The 21,764-nt window shown below is 38.2% G+C and overlaps 2 protein-coding genes across 4 annotated transcripts in view; one reads left to right on the top strand and one right to left on the bottom strand.

The window, feature by feature from the left end:
* Positions 1 to 6,555, bottom strand: part of LPXN (leupaxin) — a 35,576-nt gene extending 29,021 nt beyond the window's left edge. The window contains exon 1 of one of the 2 annotated variants that reach the window (XM_010956319.3): positions 6,429 to 6,555. In XM_010956319.3, the coding sequence (XP_010954621.1) occupies positions 6,429 to 6,468 (40 nt within the window). In that variant the 5' untranslated portion in view covers positions 6,469 to 6,555. Of the gene's footprint in view, positions 1 to 2,469; positions 2,626 to 6,428 lie in introns of those variants that run through there. The other variant, XM_074371976.1, reaches the window with a different exon arrangement.
* ZFP91 (ZFP91 zinc finger protein, atypical E3 ubiquitin ligase) overlaps positions 5,678 to 21,764 on the top strand; it is a 29,906-nt gene continuing 13,819 nt past the window's right edge. Inside the window, exons 1-2 of one of the 2 annotated variants that reach the window (XM_045517669.2) lie at positions 5,678 to 6,162; positions 11,076 to 11,104. In XM_045517669.2, coding sequence (XP_045373625.1) covers positions 5,816 to 6,162; positions 11,076 to 11,104 — 376 coding nt within the window. In that variant the 5' untranslated portion in view covers positions 5,678 to 5,815. The remainder of the gene's footprint in view (positions 6,163 to 11,075; positions 11,105 to 21,764) is intronic. The other variant, XM_010956318.3, reaches the window with a different exon arrangement.

Here is a 21,764-nt window from a genome sequence, read left to right as displayed (position 1 = left end):
AAAAGAAGAGAAAAGAAAAGAAAAAGAAAACTAAGGTAGAAAGAGAAAGTAAAACTTTTTCTCTCTAGACTTTACTAGCCAGGCAGCCAAATTTCTGAGTTCCAGATTTTCATTCTGTAGCTCTCTACAAAGATATAGCTTCTTTCTTTTCTATTTTCTAAGCTTTGCTCCAACCAGAAGTCATGGAGACTCTTGGATTCAAAATAAAAAGTCACTTACAATAAAGATTAGGGGAGAGGGAAGATCCTCTAGAAGAAAAGCAAACCATACCACTAAGAGTAGAAGGTTACCCTTAGAAGCACCAACATACCAGAGCTACTAAAACACTTCTTTCTGGGCCATGAGTTAACAGGCCTTTCTCTTCCTGTTTCCTATGAGTGTACATACCACCAGCACCCCGAGATTATCTTGCCTTTTGCCAGATGCTATAATTTCAAGATGACTAATTTCAGTATGACAAATAAGGGATTACTGGTGGGGAGGTTGGGTATTAGACTGAAAACTCTACAGTCCTTTTCCATAGTTTTTTATCTATGGAAGTCAAACGTCAACATTCACTTTCAGGAAAGGAATTAAGTAAGATCTCTTGTGGGTCTCACTAGACTGTAGTGATTTCATTCAGAGCCAGTGTCTACTCCCAGCTCCCCTTTATCTAGCATCCCCCTTGTAGTGAGGGTTTAAGTAAGACCTTCTGGGTGGATACAAACTACCAACCTTGGGGGGAATACTGCAGAGAGGAAATATTGGCCTGCCCACCTGGATAATACACATGAATGTTACATTGCAGGCTGCTTGGTACTTTCTACATTTCTGGATTAAATTTCTCCACCCATCCATCCTGCTGAAGAAGTACAAAACTCTGAAAATCTGTTATTCTTTAATTTTTTAAATTATCTAGTTTATTCTATTGGCTGAAACCCCTGAGCCAACACACTTCTAAACTGGGAAACATCTTGTATCTTAATCAATTTTGGTGTCAGAGGCTTCTGAGGGTGACACTGAACAAGTTATTTTGCTTTTCTTAGCTTGTTCAACTGAAAAAAAGTGCATAATATCTATTTCACAAGGTTGCTTGGAACACTAAAATGATTAGTACATGTAAAAACATCTAGTTTTAGCTTAAGTCACTGCATAACTATTAGTTCCTTTTCCAACTAAGTGCATGAAAGCCATTCGGTGTCCCTAAAATAAAAAAGCAGAGCTGGACTCTGGTGTAACTCAGGCAAAAGTGTGAATTTCCCCAACCCTCACACAGGAGAAGAATTTGCATTCCACCCCACGTCCAAAACATATTCTACTCCAAGTATCAAAATAGGCTTTACTTTCAAAACAGTTCAATACTTATTAAACATTAAATACTCCTCTACTTTTCAGTAATATCTCTCTTCCCTCCTATAATTTGCCTTTCTTCCTTTTTCTACTCCTCCAGCTCTTAAATTACAGTTTTTGGGTTTTTTATCTTTTAATGGAGGTACTGGGGATTGAACCTAGGACCTTGTGCACACTAAGCATGCACTCTACCACTGAGCTATACCCACCCCCTTCCAATTACAGTTTTTAAAAAAAGGCAATATACAAGACATGTTTTCTATTGTTATTGTTTGCATTTTTAACACACTGAAACATACAAAACCCCAGGACATTGCAGAATCACACAGCTTGGACACTGGGCAACGGTTAGTGACTCAGTGTTAGTAAGGATGACAGCAACAAAAGTTGGCAAAGGATATGGAATGAGTCCCAAGAATGACAAACCTTATATTACTCCAAAAGTTTAAAATCAAGGATCTCTCTGAACAATGTGGCCAATAGATTCAGAGTTGGTTTTAATTGCTTTGGAGTGGAAGGAGGTATCATATTTGCAAGCCATAGTAATCTGTTCCTCCAGAATTGCTCTCAATACAAAATTTAGCAATGAAAAGAACTGGATTTTTTATAGCGCTGTGCCTTCTTGATTTAATACTAAACCACAGAACAAATGAAATCACTCTGATCTTTCTCCAACCTTTGCAGACCCCTCATTCTCGTACTTCTACTTCATTTCTTCTCCTCCTAACACTCTTTAACCCCGCTCCCTTTTCTTTCTTTTTCTCCCCAAATCACATCTCTGAGGTTGCCAACTGTGTGGCCACCCTATGATTTCCAGCAGCCCCCAAGGAGCAAAATGCTCATAACAAAATGACAACTTAAATCACAATTCAGTCCAAAAGGGTTTGTGCGGAGTTTACTCTGTGGTTAGCACCAAATGCTCTGCCTATTGTGCCCCTGAAAACAGTGAACCCATAGTTCCCCAAAATAACATAGTTCCTCACGCTTCACTCTTGGTTGGCCTGTCGTCAGGAGAGAAGTGAAAATAAAATCTTCTAGCACTACCCTTCATCTGGCTAGAAGTATTCCCCACCCCACATGGAGATGGCAGCTAAATCTTCATTCCCTCAGAGTTTCTCCTCCAAGAAGCTCCTCACTCACCCAACTCTTCCATTGTCACACACCCAAGATGCTCTGGTACCACAGGTTGTGAAGAACTGCTTTGGTATGTGCTGAAGAAGAGGACCACAAAGGAACTGAATGAGCCAGCGTGAAGCAGCCTCTATAACCCTTTTTTGGTTCCTGTATTTGCTTAGCACTTCCTTTCTTTTGATTTGGTGATTTTTTTTTTTCTTTTTTGTAGGTCAGGGTTTTAAAAATGAGACTGACATAGAAAGGTGGGTCGTTGGATTTGAGTTCCGATTGTGCACTGGCCAGGGTGATAAAAGATTCAAAGTAAATTCTGAAAAATTTGAACACCTACTATGCGCCAGGCTTCATCTTGAATTCATGGGAATGACAGATTTGCCCTTGTGCCTTTTTCCCCCAGTGTTGTGGGTATCCCACTGTGACTGTGCTTCAGGGAATCTGCTTTTTTTTTTTCCTTCTGTGAAGCTGAGGACCATAAAAGCATAATCTTCATAAAATTTCCGTTGGAATTAACCAGCACTCAGTTCATTTTGCTGTCTTTATTTACTTAACTATCCAGAAATTATGCTCACCTGCTTTCCTGAATAGATCCTAAACCCCATTAAAGGCAGAACAGGATTCTCAAGGCCAGGTTCCCATTTGGATTCTCAGGGCCAGGGTTATTTCAGTGGTCCAAAATGCAAACAATTATACAAGTCATGAAGAATGAACCTGGAAAATTTAAGACACCAGGTACTAAGCCGCACATGTCTCAATTAAGCACAATTCCTGCCTAGTTATGTTGCCTTATAGTGGTTTCTCTGAAAGTGACACTGAGGTTAACTTTCACTTTAACTACTGTGATTTTATTCACCATGAATAAAATAAAACATTTACGAAATGCCTACTATGAGAATGCAGTACTTAAAGAACTAAGATCATGGCCCCATGAAACAGATACTATCCCCATTTCTACCAGTGGTGAAATAGATTCAAGGCATAGTAACTTGTTAAAGATAGTAGAATTAGCAGGTAGCTTTGCTACTTACTATAATACATATTTAACTTCAAAGCCTGTAATCTTTCGTCTACAACACGATGGGCTTTTGTTTCTGTTTTTGTTTTTTTAGGTTAATCTAAAGGAATTCTCCATTCTCCATTCCACTGTGATCTTAAAACTTCTATTTTTCTTTTTTTTTTCTTTTAAATGTAAAGGAGATCCCACCTCTGCATTACTTTGAGCAGTCATTTGAGTATCAGTGCCATTCCAAATCTGCACACTGCAAACAAGGGTTTGAAAGAATTCCCATCCACAATATGCCAAATAGTTTTTACAATTGAAATGCAATTAGCCCCATGAAAGCGCAAAACACTCAACAGGGAATATGAACATTTGCCTAATCTGAGTGGTAACTGAGCCAAAATACTGGAAGGAAAAATGCTCTTCAGCACTTGGCTTGCAAATTTTGAACTCCAACTGCAGTTTAACTGAATGATTAATGTGAACTTTAGAACTGGATTCCCAGATCTTGTTTCCATTCACTTACTTTGGGGACTTCTAGCTCCAGATGCTTTATTTTCCAAGGTTAAGAATCGTTCCTGCAAATCGCTCCTTGATTATAATGGATGCAAGGGAATAAAGGAAGGAACGCAAGAGGCTCATTGCCTTCACCAAATGCAACTTGCAGATAAACAAATGTGGAAACTCCCGTTTGACGCATTAGGGCAATTTAGTTGCACACGAGTGGAGAGTGGAGAGAAAAGTAATTTCTGACAAAGCTGCTATTCTGACCATGCTTCCTGTGCAGCAGAAACATTTAAAAACCGCAGAAGCAGATGGCTTCGGGGCGGGGAGTCTGAAAGAGGACTTCAGTTTTCTAGTGGATCACCGGAGTCACGCTAACAACCTTTCACCCTTCCCCTCCAGCCCAGGGACCACAGCCAAATTAAGTAGCCGGTGCCAGTTCCTTGGTCCCCAAAACGTCTAGTTAAAAAGCAATTCTACGGTTCTTTCCGCAAACTTTTATTAAGAATCAGATGAGAGTTGAGAATTGTGTTAGGCCCCCTAGGACCCGGCGGAATCAGATTCAAACCCTGACCTCCAGAGGCTCCCAGGTTAGTGGGTCAGACACAGAAGAATATTGAAGCTATGAACGCTAGCTGGTCCCAGATGAGGCGCCGTCTAACGAAACAAAGCTAAGGACTATTACGTGGCCATCCTAGAACTGCTTCGCCAACACCAAGAAAAAAAAAGTAGGGGAAGCCTTGCCAGGGAGACCCGACCAAAAAAATAGCTGGCCCAACATTCGTGCCCGAATCTGCGCAGGCGTTGCGGCCTAACCCGGAAACAGAGTCGGCCCGGCCGAGAAAACGCGGAATGCGGAAAAAATGAACTACCTTTCCCATCTGGCATCGGTCAAAAACGCCCAGCATCCCCTTTGCTTCAGGTTTCCTATCTATTATCCTAAGGCGTAGGATAAGTAGAACTTCATTTCCCAGGATGCCTTTGGGCAAGCTAACCATGCTCATGCGCCAAAAGGCGGGTCCTCCTTGCCCTCACGACCCCGCCTCTGTTCTACCGCCGCCATTTTTTCAGGCACTTTCATCCGGCAGCCGACGGGGCTTTTTTTCTTAAAGGAGAAGCGACAGCTCAAAAAAATTCCCCCCTTCTCCCCGCAAGACCTGGCGACGCTGGGGACAGAAAGGCCACAGGCAGGAAAGTGGGATCGGGGTGGAGGCAGAAGAACGCCAAGGCTACTTCCGCGGCTTAAGGAAGAACGATAGAAAGAGCCCTTGTGGCATTAGCGGCTCCTTAGGGAGGCAGGTGCGCGCGCAGCCAGTCCAGGGTGCGCGCGAGGCGTGGAAAGAGGTGCGTTTTCTTCCCACCAACGTCCTCGCGAGACCTGCCCCTCCCATTGCCCCTAGCGTTCGCTGAGCTCCGGAGGTGGGGAAAAAAGGTCACTTTGGGATTGTCGCGAGACGCAGCCGTTTAACGGTGAGAACGGGTGCGCGGGGAAGGAAACCTCGCGCGCTCCCTTGGAGCCGTTTCCTGATTGGTTGAAGGAAGGGGTGGGGGAGGGAACCCGGTACGCCGCTGCGTGAGAGACCGCGAGGGGCGGGGCGAAGAAGCGGTTACTCCTCTCCGATTGGTCAGCTGAGCGTCTGTGGCGGGCGCGCGCGCGGCGCCAGCGGTAGCCGGCCTTGAGTGGCAGGGGGCGGGGGGGGCGCCCTCGGAGCCGGGCGGAGGGGAGGGGGGAAAGAGGAGCGCTGAGTGAGAGTGAGCCGGACGCTCCGGGGGGCGGGGGGGAGCAGCGCCGCGGCCGCCGCCGCCTCCGCCTCCGCCGCCTGGGACTAGGGGGTGGGGGACGGACGCGTCCCGATGCCGGGGGAGACGGAAGAGCCGAGACCCCCGGAGCAGCAGGACCAGGAAGGGGGAGAGGCGGCGGCGGCCAAGGCGGCTCCCGAGGAGCCCCAGCAGCAGCCCCCTGAGGCGGCGGCGGCGGCGCCTGCGGGGACTACGAGCAGCCGCGTGTTGAGGGGAGGTCGGGACCGGGGCCGGGCCGCTGCGGCCGCCGCCGCCGCCGCTGTGTCCCGCCGGAGGAAGGCCGAGTATCCCCGCCGGCGGAGGAGCAGCCCCAGCGCCAGGCCTCCCGACGCCCCAGGGCAGCAGTCCCAGGCCGCGAAGCCCCCGTCTCCAGCTCAGGGCAAGAAGAGTCCGCGACTCCTGTGAGTAACGCAGCCTTTCTGGCGGTGGGAAAGACCCCCCTCTACCCGCACGCAACCCTCTCGGCTCCCGTAGCGACCACTCCACGTGACGTGCCGCTCGCTCTGCCCCCTGCCGGCTCGCATGCCAGATGTCACACCGCTTCCCTGTTAGCCGCTGTCTTATCGCTGCTCTCTGGCTTCCCCGCCCCCTCGCCTGTGGTCGGGCCACTGCCCCGCTCCCTGAGGTCCTTTGTAGGATGCACCTCTTCGTCTCCCCTGGGACCCACCTCTTCCCTGCCGCCTCGGGCTTCTCCCGCACTCTGGCATCTGCACGCCCTTTGTCAGCCCGTCCTTTCCCTCTTACGGCGGCTCTCCAGTATTACATCACATCCCCCGTAGGAAAATCAACAGCACGATCTTAGATATGCCTTCAAAAGTGTGTCGCCCCCACCTTCCTATTAATTAGCTCAAGAGCCAGTTGTACTGGTATCATTTTGGAGCTTTTTTTCACGCTACTAAATTTTCACATTTTCCACTCGTTTTAAAAACCTGGTACTAATAGGGTAAAAACGTGGCTCTGCCAATTTTCAGCGTAGTCTTTCATATAACAAGGTTAGGTAGATTTCTTTTTTTTGTTTGTTTTTTGACAGGTTTAACGAGATTGGGTTTTCTTTAATTTTTTTTTGACAGGTAGCATATGTTTTTGTTTGCTTGATTTTTGCATGTCTTAATGTAGAAATTTCGTCTTTAGAATAATCTGAAAGGAGTTTTTTTATTACCTAGGGATCATAGAGGGACCAAGAACAGATAACCAGAAATATAAATATTTTATATGCTTTTTAAAACGTTTCTGTGTTCAGAATACTGAAGCACACGTGTTTGTAAATTCTAGAAATTAAGCACAGCCGTTGAATTCGCTTCTGAAAACATTTGTATCTTGACTTTCGAGTAAAAAAAAATTAGTAAAAAGCAGGGAAAATTGAAGATGAGGGGATAAATCAGTTTTAAATGATTTCCCCCCACTCTACCTCCCCCATAGAGACCGTGGCAACATTTGGCTTATAGGGACCTAATAGATTGAAAACTTGAAACACACCTGTTCCAAAAATAAGAGTGAAGTCTGTGACCTTGGCATGCTTGTCTTGGAAGACTGTCAGAAAGAGAAATAAAATTCAAAAGAATATTGTGGTATTAGATGTGCTTTCAAATTATTCAGTGCTAGTTAAGTTAACATAATTTAGACAATTGTGTAAATTTTGTTTCTGTGGACAACAAAAATCTGTCCTTACAAATCATTCAGCTGCAAATGGGATTCTGATTACTGCAAATGAATTTTATGGTCACAAAAATTCTAAGCTCCTGTATTTAATCTGATAAATTTGAAGATATATCATTAGCCTTATTTGGGTATAAACTCTTTGGACAAATTTCTTAAACTGCATGTGTCTCAGTTTTATTATCAATATGAGATAAATCTCTCTGAGTTTGTGAGAATTAAGTACAGCATGTGAAACATAGAACAAAAGCCTGGTACATAGTAAATATTTATTAGAAGTTATTGTTTTGAGCAGTGTTGTGGAGGTATAACTGATTTGTAGTGTTTTTCATGTAAATTCTGGCAAAGTGAATTTTTAATTCTTTTCTATTAACATACATAGGAAGAGTAAAATTTATTTATTATTTTTAAAATTCTCTTCTATTTTCACCTATTTATTTGAAAGTTAACTATACCTATATCTCCTTGCTACATTTCCCTCCTACTGAGCCACCAGTTTTACTTAGAGCAGCGGGCTCCTAAGATAATTATACCTAGAGTGGTAGCTGTCATGGTTTATTTTTTATCTTAACTCTTGGCAAAAGAATACCACTGAGTCTTTTTTTATGTCCACAATATAAATGTTAAACCAATTGAGCTTGGATGAAGATGACTTAATTAAACCCCTTCAGTTTTTTTCTTCACAGTATTCCTTATGGGGAGGAAAGAATAGTCTTAATTCTTAATGTCCTTCTCTCTCTCATCCAATGTCATAAAAGTTAGTAGTGTTCTTTTACCTTAGCCTTAGAACTGTCCCTTGATTATATATTTTAAATTACGCAGTTTTGATTGAATTGTTGTAATAAATTTTCATTTTAATATTTTTCTTTTTTGTTACACATTTTCAATATACTGGATGCCCTGGAAATCAAAGGACTCTTAAAGCATTTCAGCTCATTAAATCTTGATTGAGCAGTAACTGGCTCTGATACTGTGCTGAGCCAGAGTTTATAGAGAAAAATGAGGCATGTACTTCATCTTCAAGGACTTTGCAATTAAAAGGGAAGATGCATTGATTAGTGGAGGTTTGTCAAATGTGTGAACAGTTTATAGGTTTTCATAGTGATCAAATAAATTTTAAAACTAGTAAAGTAAGAAACTTAATCCTTTGAGACATTTCAAGAAGTTTTGTGTATCAGTTTACCGAACTCCGGTCAAGTGCCTTCTGACCTTGATTCAGCTCTATTTTCCAAATAACATTCACCCCAATAAATTCCCAGTAATCAGCTGTTTAATCTACATTTGTTTCTCTTGACTGAAGAGGCAGCAAAGTGTACAATAGCTTAAAAGGTCAGTTATTACAGAGACTTGGATTGATTGAAACCTCTTTTCCTATTGCAAGGCTGAATAACAGAGAAAAAGCATTGGACTTCAGTCAGTTTCAGGTCCCAGCTTGCTGCTGCTTACTAAATGACCTTGGGCAAGTCACTTAACCTCTTTAAATATGCTTCTTCATCTTTAGCTGACAACTTACAGTTTGTGAAGTGAGCTTTATAGTTAGATGACAATTAGGTTATAGCTTTTGTAAACTTTTCTAAGCTTATAACAATTTTCTGTTTGCATTGGAATGTTCAGAAGTTAATAAAAAGAGCAGGAAATCTTTGTGAAGGGAAATAAAGAATTTTTCAGTGAATGTGCTCAAGAGAAAGGCATAAAGTTAAATTTATGATCGTTATAAATTAAAACTTAAAGACTAATAGTAAGGAAAGATAAACCAAATTTGAAGAAAAGTTATATATCAATGCTAAGAATCAATACTCTTCATTTGCTCTATTTTAGCCAATAAATTCCAGAGTTAAGATCCTTATATCTATATGTATGTACACACATACACACACACTTCAGCTTTTTTCTGATTCCTAAGTTAAAACATTTATGCTTTCTACTAATAAGGACACAATATAATTGTTAAAATAAGACTAGGTTAAATGCAAGAAGCTTATTTTGCTTCTACCATGATAATAAGTCCTCTGGTTATGTAATACATTTCAGAATTTAAAACTTAAATACTTTTTTTAACTTCTGATTTATCTATTGAGGAAAGCTGTTTCCTCACCACAAGGAATATAGGCTAATAAAACTGAGTATTCTTAGAGGTAAACCTGCAGGTGTCAGATGGGTTACAAATGAAGGAAACAAATACTGCTCAGTTTTCCCAAATACGAAACTCCATTTGGGGTTTATTTTCTTGCATGACACCTTCTTACTACTTTTGTAAGGAAAAGGTGAGGGTCTTAGATAGTGAGAATGAAAAAGCAGTAATATTCTGAATTGAAAAAAACTTTTAAGGCTCTTTGGAGAAGGTTTCAGTCGTACAAGCCTGAAATCCTGTTTTTCTCTTATGGTGATCAATATGGTAAAGGAAACATTGAACAATTCCGAAAGATTTTTGAAAAGTTTACTGTCTAGTGTTTCAAGATCTAGCAACTATTTCTGTACTTTTTATTTGTAAAGATGATTAGCACTTATCTTATATTAGTTGTTAATTGGGACATTAGTAATTTAAAATTATAATACCAAGGTTTTTAAAACAATATGGGATGAGAAAATGATAGCTAGTCTTTCTAAATAAGACAGCTTCTTTATCCTGTGGCTTGTGTATTTGCTTGGATATTCTTTTACAACATAAGGATCTTCATTTGTATTAGGTTTACTTTTGAAAAAAAAGAAAACTTTGTATTGCTCGGAGGTGCTGTTTGGCATCTTCATGTTAAAGATCCAAGACATGTCAGCTTTTAATTTGGATAATGGCTATGGGGAGATTCATAAAAACTATACTCAACAGTTATGTATGATGGAAGTTTTCCTGAGTTAAAAACATGAGAAAAACATTTTTTTGTATCAGTAGTTTATAACATACTAGATTCTTTACTGTTCCTGTCTAATTTGTAAAATGCAGTTTATACTTACTTCTGAGGTCCAATCTGTTGCCTTTTTAGAAATAGATTTTGACTTGGGTTTAACAGATGAATAATTTTAGGGTTTTTGTTTAGGCTTGTTAAATTTTTGTTCTGGAAGTTGTCCAGTATACTCAAAGTAAAGAAAATAGTATAATGAAACCTCAGTATTTATCACCTAGTTATAACAATTTTTGAGATTTTGTCATACTTGTTACCTCTATCTCCTCCCCCTCTCTTTTTCTTTTGGCAGAAGTATTTTAGAGGAATTCTCAAACCTTGTTTCATATCACCCCTAGTTACTGTATTTTTGTAAAATAAGGACATTTTTCTTTTATAACCATTTAATATAACAAAATCAGCAATATTTTCTTTGTATTAATATTTTTATAGTTAAAAACAACTGTTTTGAATGATTTTCTATCTGTGTGTTGTCAAGTATGATAGCTACTTATGACTGTAAATTTACTTTAACCAAACCTAAAACTTCCATTCCTCAGTCCTGTAGCTATTTCAAGTACTCACCAGCCACGTGGAGACTGCCATGCTGGTAGATCGGTGGGTGTGGAATATTTGCATCGCTGCAGAAAGCTCTATTGGACAGTACTGCTCTAGATGTTTTTCTACATCACTCTGGAGATGAACCTGAAAGAGATAAATATTTGTATTTTAAGACAATGTGCAATATTTTTCATTTAATATTTGGTTCTCTTTTCTTTCAGATGCATAGAAAAAGTATCGACTGACAAAGGTAAGACTGGGTCATTCTTACATCTCATGTACTTTACGTGACTATTCTGTAATCTGACAAAATAAAATAAGCTTCAGTCTGATAATTCAAATTGTTCCCATTTAAAGTGACTTTTATTAAGTAAATAATTATTGGGATAGACTGAACCTATTTAAGTAGCAGCAGGTTTGGGCAAGTGGAATATTCTTGCATTACTTAGAAACCTGGTAATGGGAAATCAGGTTATCTGATATCACTGTATTGCAATTTTTAAAGCTATTTGGGTTTTTAATAAAGTAACAGAGGAATGATACACAATAGGTGAAATAAAGTGTAGACAAAATCAAGATGCTTGTAGAGACTCACATTATAAATGTAGATTAAAGAATGTGGAAAGAAAAATGTTCTAAGATTTCAGCCTGATGAATAATTAAATGGGGTCATTAGGTCATTTTCAAATAGCAAACTAAATGTATGTATTAAGTGTAGTCTTCTGCTTCTCTGGATTGAGAGGGGAAGCTAATGTTCACTTTTTTCTTTTTAAATGCTCTTTTAAGAAGACTGTTCTGGCTTTGCAGATTGGGTTATTAAAATTGCCCTTGTCATTGTGAGCCAGTTGCTCAGTTAATTTATTATGTATATATGTAACATAAATTTATATTATTCTTAATGTAGATTTTTCTCTTCATGAAGAATACTTTGAGAATACGTATAAGGCAAGTTGAAAACCTGGATTTATGTCATTGAGAAAAATGACAGTCTGGTTAGGGACCAGTAACTTGAATTTGTGGCTACTTTGTCAATAATCAGATGACAGTAATCAGGGTTCTTTTTTCTTTGAATTTTAAAATCTGAGGCTAATATTTCATAGTATGCCATGCAGAAGTATTTTGTACTAGGCAAATTTTTTCTTTAGAAAGCTCTGCATGACTTTGTTTAGCAAGTTTTGGGTTTTGTTGCTTTTGATACTTGGAAAATTGGAGAATTGTCTGTCAAGATTGGAAGGTCTTGTGTTCCTTACTCAGAGATCATTTTGGAAATTTTAGCTCTGACTAAAGAAATTATTTTGAGTTGCCTTGAGGAGACTTCAGAATGTGGTGGAAATCTTGAACCCTTGTTGGAGATAAATTAATTGCTCTTTGTGTTGATTTCTTAAGCCAGAAGTTGCAATGTTATATAGTTTTGCAGTTGAGGGGAGATTAAATCTACATTATGGGTAATTCAATCTCAGTCAATCCCACTTTAATCCACTAGTTAGTTAAATGCTTGATCTAGAGTTAGAGCTTAAGGTTTCATTTCAAGTTCTGCCTTTTATTGCAAATGAACTCCACACAGTAACTATTAAAACTGAATGACTAATTCAGCAAGGTAACAGGATACAGGATTACCATACAGATACCTGTTGCATTTCTTTATACTAACAATGAAATAACAGAAAAAGTTTAAAAAAAATTTTTTTAATTGCCTCTAAAAAAAAAATCTTAAGAATAAACCTGATCAAGGAGGTGAAAGACACTGAGAATTATATAAAACATTGATTAAGGAAATTAAAGATGATTTAAAGAAATGGAAAGATATCCCATGCTTTTGGATTGGAAGAATTAATACTGTTAAAATGGCCTTACTACCCAAAGCCATCTACAGATTTAATGGGATCCCTGTCAAATTACCCAGGACATTTTTCACAGAACTAGAACAAATAATCCTAAAATTTATATGGAACCACAAAAGACCTAGAATTGCTGAAGCAATCCTGAGGAAAGAGAACAAAGCTAGAGGTATAACCCTCTCAGACTCCAGACAATACTACAAAGCTACAACAATCAAAACAGAGTGGTAGTGGCACAAAACCCCGCATGGATCAGTGGAACAGAATAGAGAGCTCAGAAATAAACCCACATACCTATGGTCAGTTCATCTTCAGCAAAGGAGGCAAGACATACAGTGGAGAAAAGACAATCTCTTCAGCAAGTGGTGTGGGGAAGCTGGACAGCCACCTGTAAATCAGTGAAGTTAGAATACTCCCTCATGCCACACACAAAAATAAACTCAAAATGACTTAAAGACTTAAACATAACATAGGACACCGTAAATCTCCTAGAAGAAAACATGGGCAAAACATTCTCTGACATAAAATCGTAGCCATGTTTCCTAAGGCCAGTCAGTGCAGAAGAAATCAAAGCAAAAATAAACAAATGGGACCTAATCAAACTTAAAAGCTTTGCACAGCAAAGGAAACCATAAACAAAACAAAAAGACAACATACAGAATGGGAAAAAGTATTTGCAAATGATGCAACCAATGAGGGCTTAATTTTCAAAACATGTAAACAAACAGCTCATACAGCTCAATATCAAAAAAGCAAACAACCCAATCAAAAAATGGACAGAAGACTTAAATAGAGATTTTTCCAAAGAAGATACACAGATAGCCAACAGGCACATGAAAAAAACGCTCAACACCACTAACTGGAGAAATGGAGATCAAAACTACAATGACGTATCACCTCACACTAGTCAGAATAGCCATCATCAGAAAGTCTACAAATACTAAATGCTGGGAAGAGTGTGGAGAAAGGGGAACCCTTCTACACTTTTGGTGGGAATGTAAATTGGTGCAGCCACTATGGAGAACAGTATGGAGGCTCCTTTAACAACTGAAAATAGAGTTACCATATGATCCAGCAGTCCCACTCCTGGGCATATATCAGGAGAAGACAAAAACTCTAACTAAAGATACATGTACCCCAATGTTCATAGCAGCGCTATTTTTAGTAGCCAAGACATGGAAGCGACCTAAATGTCCACCGGCAGATGAATGGATAAAGAAGTTGTGGTATATGTACACAAGGGACTATTACTCAGCCATAAAAAGAATAAAATAATGCCATTTGTAGCAACATGGATGGACGTAGAGATTATCCTACTAAGTGAAATAAAGTCGGAAAGACAAATATCACATAATATCACATATATATATGTATAGTCTAAAAAGATGATACCAATAAACTTATTTACAAAACAGAAACAGACTCAGAGACAGAAGACAAACTTATGGTTACCCAAAGGGAAAAAGAGGGGGATAAATTAGGAATTTGGGATTAACAAATACACACTAGTATGTATAAAATAGATAAACAACAAGGACCTACTGGATAGCACAAAGAACTATGTTCAATATCTTACAATAATGTGTAATGGAAAAGAATCTGGAAAAGAATATATGTATATATCTGAATCACTTTGCTATACACCTGAAACTAACACAACTTTGTAAATCAACCATACTTCAATTTAAAAAAAAAAAAGAAAGGGAAAAAAGCTGCATTATGGGTAATTCAGTCTCAGTCTCTCACTTTAATCCACTAGTTAAATGCTCTGGATCTAGAGTTACAGCTCAGGATTTGAATTCAAGTTCTGCCGTTTATTGCAAATAGTGCAGTACACTGAATATGGTAAGGACGCAATAAAAGTTAGCTGTTGTTAAGTTTGTAAAATTTTGAAGAAGTAGATCCTCTCCCCCTCCCATCTCAATCTCTGCATTAATTTACCTGTTAGAGTAGCTGTTCAACTCTGAACAGTATGTATAGCTACATAAGTATATCTTACATTTATATAAAAGATGTTTTCAGGATTGTTTTTACTCTTATTTACTCCAAACGACTTGAAATTGTGTGCTTATCTTCAGTGAAAGTTTAAAAACTTTGGACATGTTTGAATAAATGATACTGCACACACACAGAAAGCAACTTACTGGTATTTTTAAATTATTAAATTGCAAAGTGACATGTTCATTTTTCAAGCTGATATAATAGTAAAGAAATGACTGCCATTGGTCCCTGTTCCTGCTGTGTTTATTTAACCCTGGTGGGTATATGTAAAACAAATGGAAAGTTGCTTTGCAAATGGTATTTATTCATTCAGTAAGTAATTTTTGAGCATTCACTGTGTGTCCAGCACTCTCCTTAGGTACTGGATTGTGCTGGTAATCAAATAAGTGTGATGAAGAAATCTTAACAGTGTAGTAGTGTTTGATGAAGCTGGGAAAGGGAAGGCTAAGTTTAGATGAGATGGCAAGGGAAGACTTTGAGAAGATGACATTAGAGCTGAGACCTTGCAGATAACTCGATGAAGCATTCCACAAAGACACAAAAAGAGAAAAGCTTAAAGCATGAAATCTTATTTTACCACTGCCAAAGGATTGTCTTCATCACTGGGGAGCTTTCAGGAGTTTTAGCAGAAAATTTGAGGGATCAAGCCTGGCTAATTCCTTTTTAACTTGGCTTTATGTTTTCATTCTGGTCTCTATTTTGAACCAGTGTTCTACTTAAAGCATTGAAGTAAAGGAATGGTTTGCCTAAATGTAATTACTAGTAATCCCAGTATTAACTTTATCCAGTAATTGTAACTTCTTTCACTTTCAGACCTGTCTAAAATTGCCCAAGATAGTAATAAAAAAGACTGTAATATCTTAATCTTTATTAAAGTGAGTTTCAGGTGTTTCATGGAATAATAACAAATATTACAGAGTCAAATGTAGGCAGTGCTTGAGTCATCAAAGTTAATTATTATTACAGGACTTCTCAGAGATTGAGATTTTGGGTACTATACAATGTAAATACCAAAATACGTAGCAGTTACCTGTAAGACACTCCTCCCCCCGTTTTTTCCTTAAAGAATATCTCATAAAATTAGGGCTTATGGGAAACACAAAGGTGCTTGAAAATTGATTGTATTAAACTTTGGGTCTCATCTTTATTCCAAGTCGCTTTACTGTTTTCCGTTACTATCCATGTTACGGAGTAGATGTTTGGAGAAGATTGCCTGGACAGAATCACCAAATGAGTTAAAAAACAGGTCTAGAAATGTACTCAGGTTGTTTAGAACTTTGACTGTTTGCTTTATCTGGCTAATAGTTTTCATAGCTTTAATTTCATCAGAGTGTTTCTGTTTTCCTGTGTTGGAATACCTTTGATTATTTCTTGGTCCTCTCATTTCTAATACTGAATACTCTTAAACAGTATTTGTGTCATCCTTAAAATATATACAATGGGAATTCTCACCTTTTTTTCCACTCCAATGAGAAAAATCTAACTTTTTAATTTTTACCATTTGAGCATCTGTACAAAGGATGTATAGAACATTGTCTTCACAATTCTTTCTTGAAAGATTGAGTCTCTTTGTGGATAACCTGGTTTCCTAGTTAAAATTTTGTAAGTTTTGAATAGAAAAGAACTCTGAAAGAAAAATCTCTTAAGTTAAAAAAAAAAAAGAGGCATATATAATTCTAATCTTAACCCTCAGATATGCTGTCAATTTTAGCTTAAAGACTCCCCTTCACAAATTGAATGATACTTTTCTGAAGTTGGCTTAAATATGTTTTTTAACAAAGGACTCACTTTTCTTGATTTCTTTTAACATTGTTGAGATAGGCTAATATTTCAAAATGGACTTTACTAATTATTTATGGAAAACAAAGTAGAGCTAATTATAGAAATACACGGAGTAGTACGATCATGTTTCAGACACTCAAGTTCTGACTGTTATAATAATGCTTATGTCTCAAGTGCTAACAGTACATTAGACAGGCGTTTTAGCTATCCTGTTTCCTTCCTAGCCCTTTTTCTTAAGGTACCAGGAGCTGTATTATTTCTCCCAATATGAGGATAATCTGCTCAACATCTTGTTCCTTGTTGGAAATGCCCCATATCCTTTAACCGTTTTTCTAGTTCAGACACCCAAACCTCCTGTGGATCTTGCTCTCTGTTCCAGTTTCCTACAAGTGCAGACATACCTCATTTACGATAAATGTGGATTGAGACATAGGCTTAGAAAGCCTTGATTATCAGCTCGGTTCAGTTATGGGATGTTTTATCAATCAGGTAAATGAGTCTGTCCCTTACATATATAAAAAAAACTTTATAACAATTTCAGCTGCTGATTCAACTTTCGTAAGAACCATCTCAACAGAGTAATAGGTTTATTCTGTTATATACAGTAGTTTTATATTGAGATCCCTTTTCCTGCCAGAACCGGTTGAGGGCTGCAGCAGAATGCCCAGGTAGGAGAAAACTCAAGCAGAGAAAGCCTAAGGTCCTGAGCGGGCAAACCGACATTCATCCTTGACTCTGAAACCCTGAGAGACGCTCATCTCTCCATGTGGGCATGATGTTATCCTCACACTGAGATCATGAGTAAACAAGAACCTCTGACAAAGAGGAATTAGCTCTGATCTAATGCCCCCTAAACTTTTAAGTCTGAGAAGGACTGAGCTCCTCTGAAGTAAAACTAGCCAGGTTGATCTAACTGCATCCAGGCAAATATCCCTTTGGCCCCTTAGAGGTAGCCATGGGTCTGTCCTTTGTCTGCTTGCTTCCTTAAATGTGGCTAATTTTGTCCTAAACTCCCTACTTGTATCCTACTGATTTTGTTTGCAACTTTACCTCTTTGAGAATTTCTCAACCCCAGTTTCTTTACTGTGACTCTAAACTCTGTCAGTTATCTATTGTTGTACAGCAAACTATTCAAAAACTTAGTGGTTTAAAATATAACAGTTTGTTGTTTCTCATTTGGGCCATTCCCTCTCCGCAGTGGCCTTTCAATTCAGACGTTTTCACTTCACGGTGGTCTCAGGGCAGTGGTCCAGAAGGCCAAAGGCAAAAGCTGCAGGGCCTCTGGAAGTCACTCCATAGAACACAAGATCAACATACAAAAATCAATTGTATTTCTGTGTATTAGCAGCCAAAATTTGAAATTACAAAATTAGAAAAATAATGCAATTTACGGTAGTATCAAAAATATAAAGTACTTAGGGATGAATCTGATAAGAAATGTGAAGTATACTTAGACACTGGAAAGTATAAAACAAGTGGAGTGATGTGCCTTGTTCATGAGTTTGAAGACTCAATATTGTCAAGATGTTATTTCTCCTCATATTGACCTATAAATGCTGTATAATCCAAATTCAAATCCCAACAGGTTTTTTGTTTTTTTGTAAAGAGTTTTGACCTTGAAAACTTCTTCAAAGGATATTGGGGACCCCTAGGAGTTTACAAACTATTCTTTCAAAACCATTAGCTTACACTTAGGAATCCCACCAACATGGTGGGATTGATTCTTTAAGGAAAGAGGAAGAAATTAATAGATACTTACCTGGTGGGCATCTAACCATGGCTACTACACATGTGTTTTCTACATTTATTTAACCATGTCTTGATTGAAGGACATTTGGTATATCTCAGTTCTTTTTTTCTGGGATTACAGATGATTTTTTTTAAAAGAAACTATTAAGATATATTATACATATACAAAAGTACACTTATTATTAAGTGTACAGCTTCGTGAGTATTCATAAGGCAAGTCCAGTCATGTGACCGTCACCCAGCTCAAGAAACAGAACATGGTCAACCACCCTAAGTGTAATCACCATTCTGACTTTGACTAGCACAGGTTGGTTTTGCCAGTTTTTGAATTTCATATAAATGGAGTAATGCATTACTTTTCTGTGTAGGCCATCTTGTGCTCACCATTAGGTGACATTCCTCTGTTGTATTTGTCACAGATTATTTTCGTTGCCATAAAGTGTTCCATTGTGGGAATGTATCACAATTTGTCCATTTTACTATTGATGGGCATTTGGGTAGTTTTCAGTTATTGGCCCTTAACGACTAGTGCTGCAATACATATTTTATTAATAAATTTTATTGAGGCATAATTTACAAACCTTAAAATTAGCCCAGTTTTAAGTGTGAGATTCTGTATATGTAAATTTGCCTTTTCTGACTTACTATATGTGGACTTGTACATACAATATGTGGGGTTTTTTGTTTTATTGTGAGTCTGGCTATTTTCACTTAGCATAAAATTTTTGAGGTTGATCCACGTAGCACGTACAAATATTTTCATCCCTCTGTATAATATTCCTTTGTATGGAAATACTCCATTTGATCTATCTATTCATCAGTCGACATTTTAGCTACCATGGAAAAAGATGCTCTGGATTTTCCAGATGTGCAATTTTAGATTAAAAACTCACTTTCTTGAAATAATTCTTCTTGTGATCTTTTAGGTCAGCCTCTTTCATAAATGAGCTTTTCTCTTGGCACTTGAACCTAAGGCTGATTGGAAATGAACCAAATCTGAATTAAGCTTTGGATTGGTACTTTCCCATTCCTCTTTTGTATGATTAGGTGTGGTATAGTAGAAAGGATACAGAATTCGGACTTAGATGTACCAAATCAAATCTCAGCTGGGTTCAGATCTCAGCTCCACAATTTAGTACGTGAGCTTAGGAAAGTTAGCTACTTGGTTTCCTCATCTATGAAGATAACGATAGTATTAATAACTTGGCAGGATTATGAGGACTAAATTTAGAAAAGGCAAAAACATACTAGGCACATAACAAGTATTAAAGATTTGTTAGTTTCCCAGAAGAAATGTAAATATTTAAATTACAGAGATGAGAAGACTTTTACTCTAGTTCCTTCCCAGCCTATCGGCCAACCACACTCCCTGTTTGCCCAAAATCAGTCTTAGGTTTATAATCTTGAATAAGTCATTTAATTTCTCTAAACCTCAGTTAGAAACGTGAGGCAGTCTAGAGAGGACCAGCTCATATTAAGATAAACCTTCTAACTTGAAGTATTTTACCGTAATGAAATGGCTATCACCTTTTGGAACTTGATAGGTTATTTTGAAAGGATTTTCTGTTGTTCTAGGATTTAGAAAATTCGCTTCGTTTCACCTTTTGATATCAGGAGAAACATTCCTGCCAGTAGTACCAGTATCTTTTGTCTCAGTTCATAGCATCACCATTCTTACTTTGTCCCTTCCTCTTTCCAGAATGTGGCTGTTTTCTCTGTGCCTGCAGTCGTTTTCCTGGTGTCTTCCTTCACCCAGGCTACTGTGGCAAAATTTCTTTCTTTTTACTTATGTACCCAGGAGCCTCCTCAAAGTCAGCTGCTATAATGAGAAACAACTAGAAATTGTCTTTGAACTACCACACAGACAAAACTCAGTTCTTTTCAATCTGGTCGTGATTATCCTCATGTTTGGGTTATCCTTCTGTTAATTTCTCCTCTGGGAAAGTGACAGGTGCTCTTTTTTCCCCCTTTGTATTTTTTTAAAGTTGAAATTCACATAACAGAATTAACCGTTTTAGAGCATGCAATTCAGTGACATTTAGTACATTTACAGTGTCCTGCAACCATCACCTCTATCTTTACCAAAGAAGACCCCATACCCTTTAAAGTTGTAGTCATTTTCCATTCCCCCCTCTTTCCAGCCTCTAACAAACATTGATTTGCTTTTACCTTAATTACCTGAAAACAATCTGAATTTACCCTACCCCTATTCTGAATATTTCTTATAAATGGGATTATACAATGTGTGACCTTTTTTGAGGGGATTTTGATAGGGATTATATTCAATCTGTAAATCTCTTTGGGGAGTATTGCCATTTTAGCAATATTTAAGTGTTTTATTTTTAATTGAATTGTAAGTGGAATCCTTTTCTTAATTCCCTTTTTGGATTGCTCATTGCTGGTTCAGTGAAAACAATCACTTTTTGTCTGATGATCTTGTATTCTGTAACTTTGCTAAATTTGTGTGTTACCTTTAATAGTTTTTTTTTTTTCTTTGTAGATTCTTTAGAAATAAGATCATTTCATTTGCAAAAAGAGTTTCCGATTTGTGGGCCTTTTTTTTTCCCTTGCCTAATTGCTCTGGCTACAACTTCCAGCACAGTGTTAAATAGAAGTGGAGGAAAAGGGCATCCTTATTTTATCTCTGATCTTAGGAAGAGAGCTTTCAGTCTTCTGCCACTGAGTATGGTAGCTTTGAGGTTTTGATAAATGCCCTCTATCAGGTTGGGAACGTTCCATTCTATTCCTAGTTTATTGTGTGTTATCATAAAAGTGTTGATTTTGTCAAATGTTTTTTCTACATCAATTGAGATGATGATGTGGGGGTTTTTTCCCCTTCATTCTATTAATGTGGTATATTGCATCAATTGACTTTTGTATGTTGAACCACCCTCATAATCCTGGGATACATCCCACTTGGTCATAGTTTTAATGTGCTGCATAGTCGTAGTATGCTGCTGGATTTGGTTTGCAGGAATTTTGGTCTCTAGGTTTCTTGTGGTGTCTTTGTCTAGCTGTGGGATCAGAGTAATCCTGGCCTTACAGAATGAGTTGGGAAGTGGTCCCCTCCTCCTGGGCTTTTTTTCATTGGAAGGTTTTTGATTACTAATCAGGTGCTTTCACTTGTTATACTTGTGTTCAGATTTTGGGGTAATTTGAGCCTCTTCTTTTTTTTTCCTTCAGTCTAGTTAAAGGTTTGTCAATTTTGTTGATCTTTTCAAAGAACTAACTTTTTGGTTTCATTAATGTTCCTCTGTTGGTCTCCTGTTTTTCTTATTTCATTTATCTGTGCCCTACTCTTCATTTCCTTCGTTCTGCTAGCTTGGATTTGGTTTGCTTCGTCTTTCCCCCCTTTTTCTTTAAGGTGTAGATTATTGATGAGACATGTGACTTTTTTTTCTGTTTTAATGTAGCCGTTTATGTCTATAAATTTCCCTCAGCACTGCTTTCGCTGCAGCCCATCTTTTATGATATGTTGTGTTTTAATTTTCAGCTATCTCTAAGTACTTTCTAATTTCCCTTGTGATTTCTTCTTTAATA

The sequence above is a fragment of the Camelus bactrianus genome, chromosome 10 (genome assembly GCF_048773025.1).
Source record: "Camelus bactrianus isolate YW-2024 breed Bactrian camel chromosome 10, ASM4877302v1, whole genome shotgun sequence".
Lineage (NCBI taxonomy): Eukaryota > Metazoa > Chordata > Mammalia > Artiodactyla > Camelidae > Camelus > Camelus bactrianus.
This window is presented reverse-complemented; position numbering and strand designations above follow the sequence as displayed.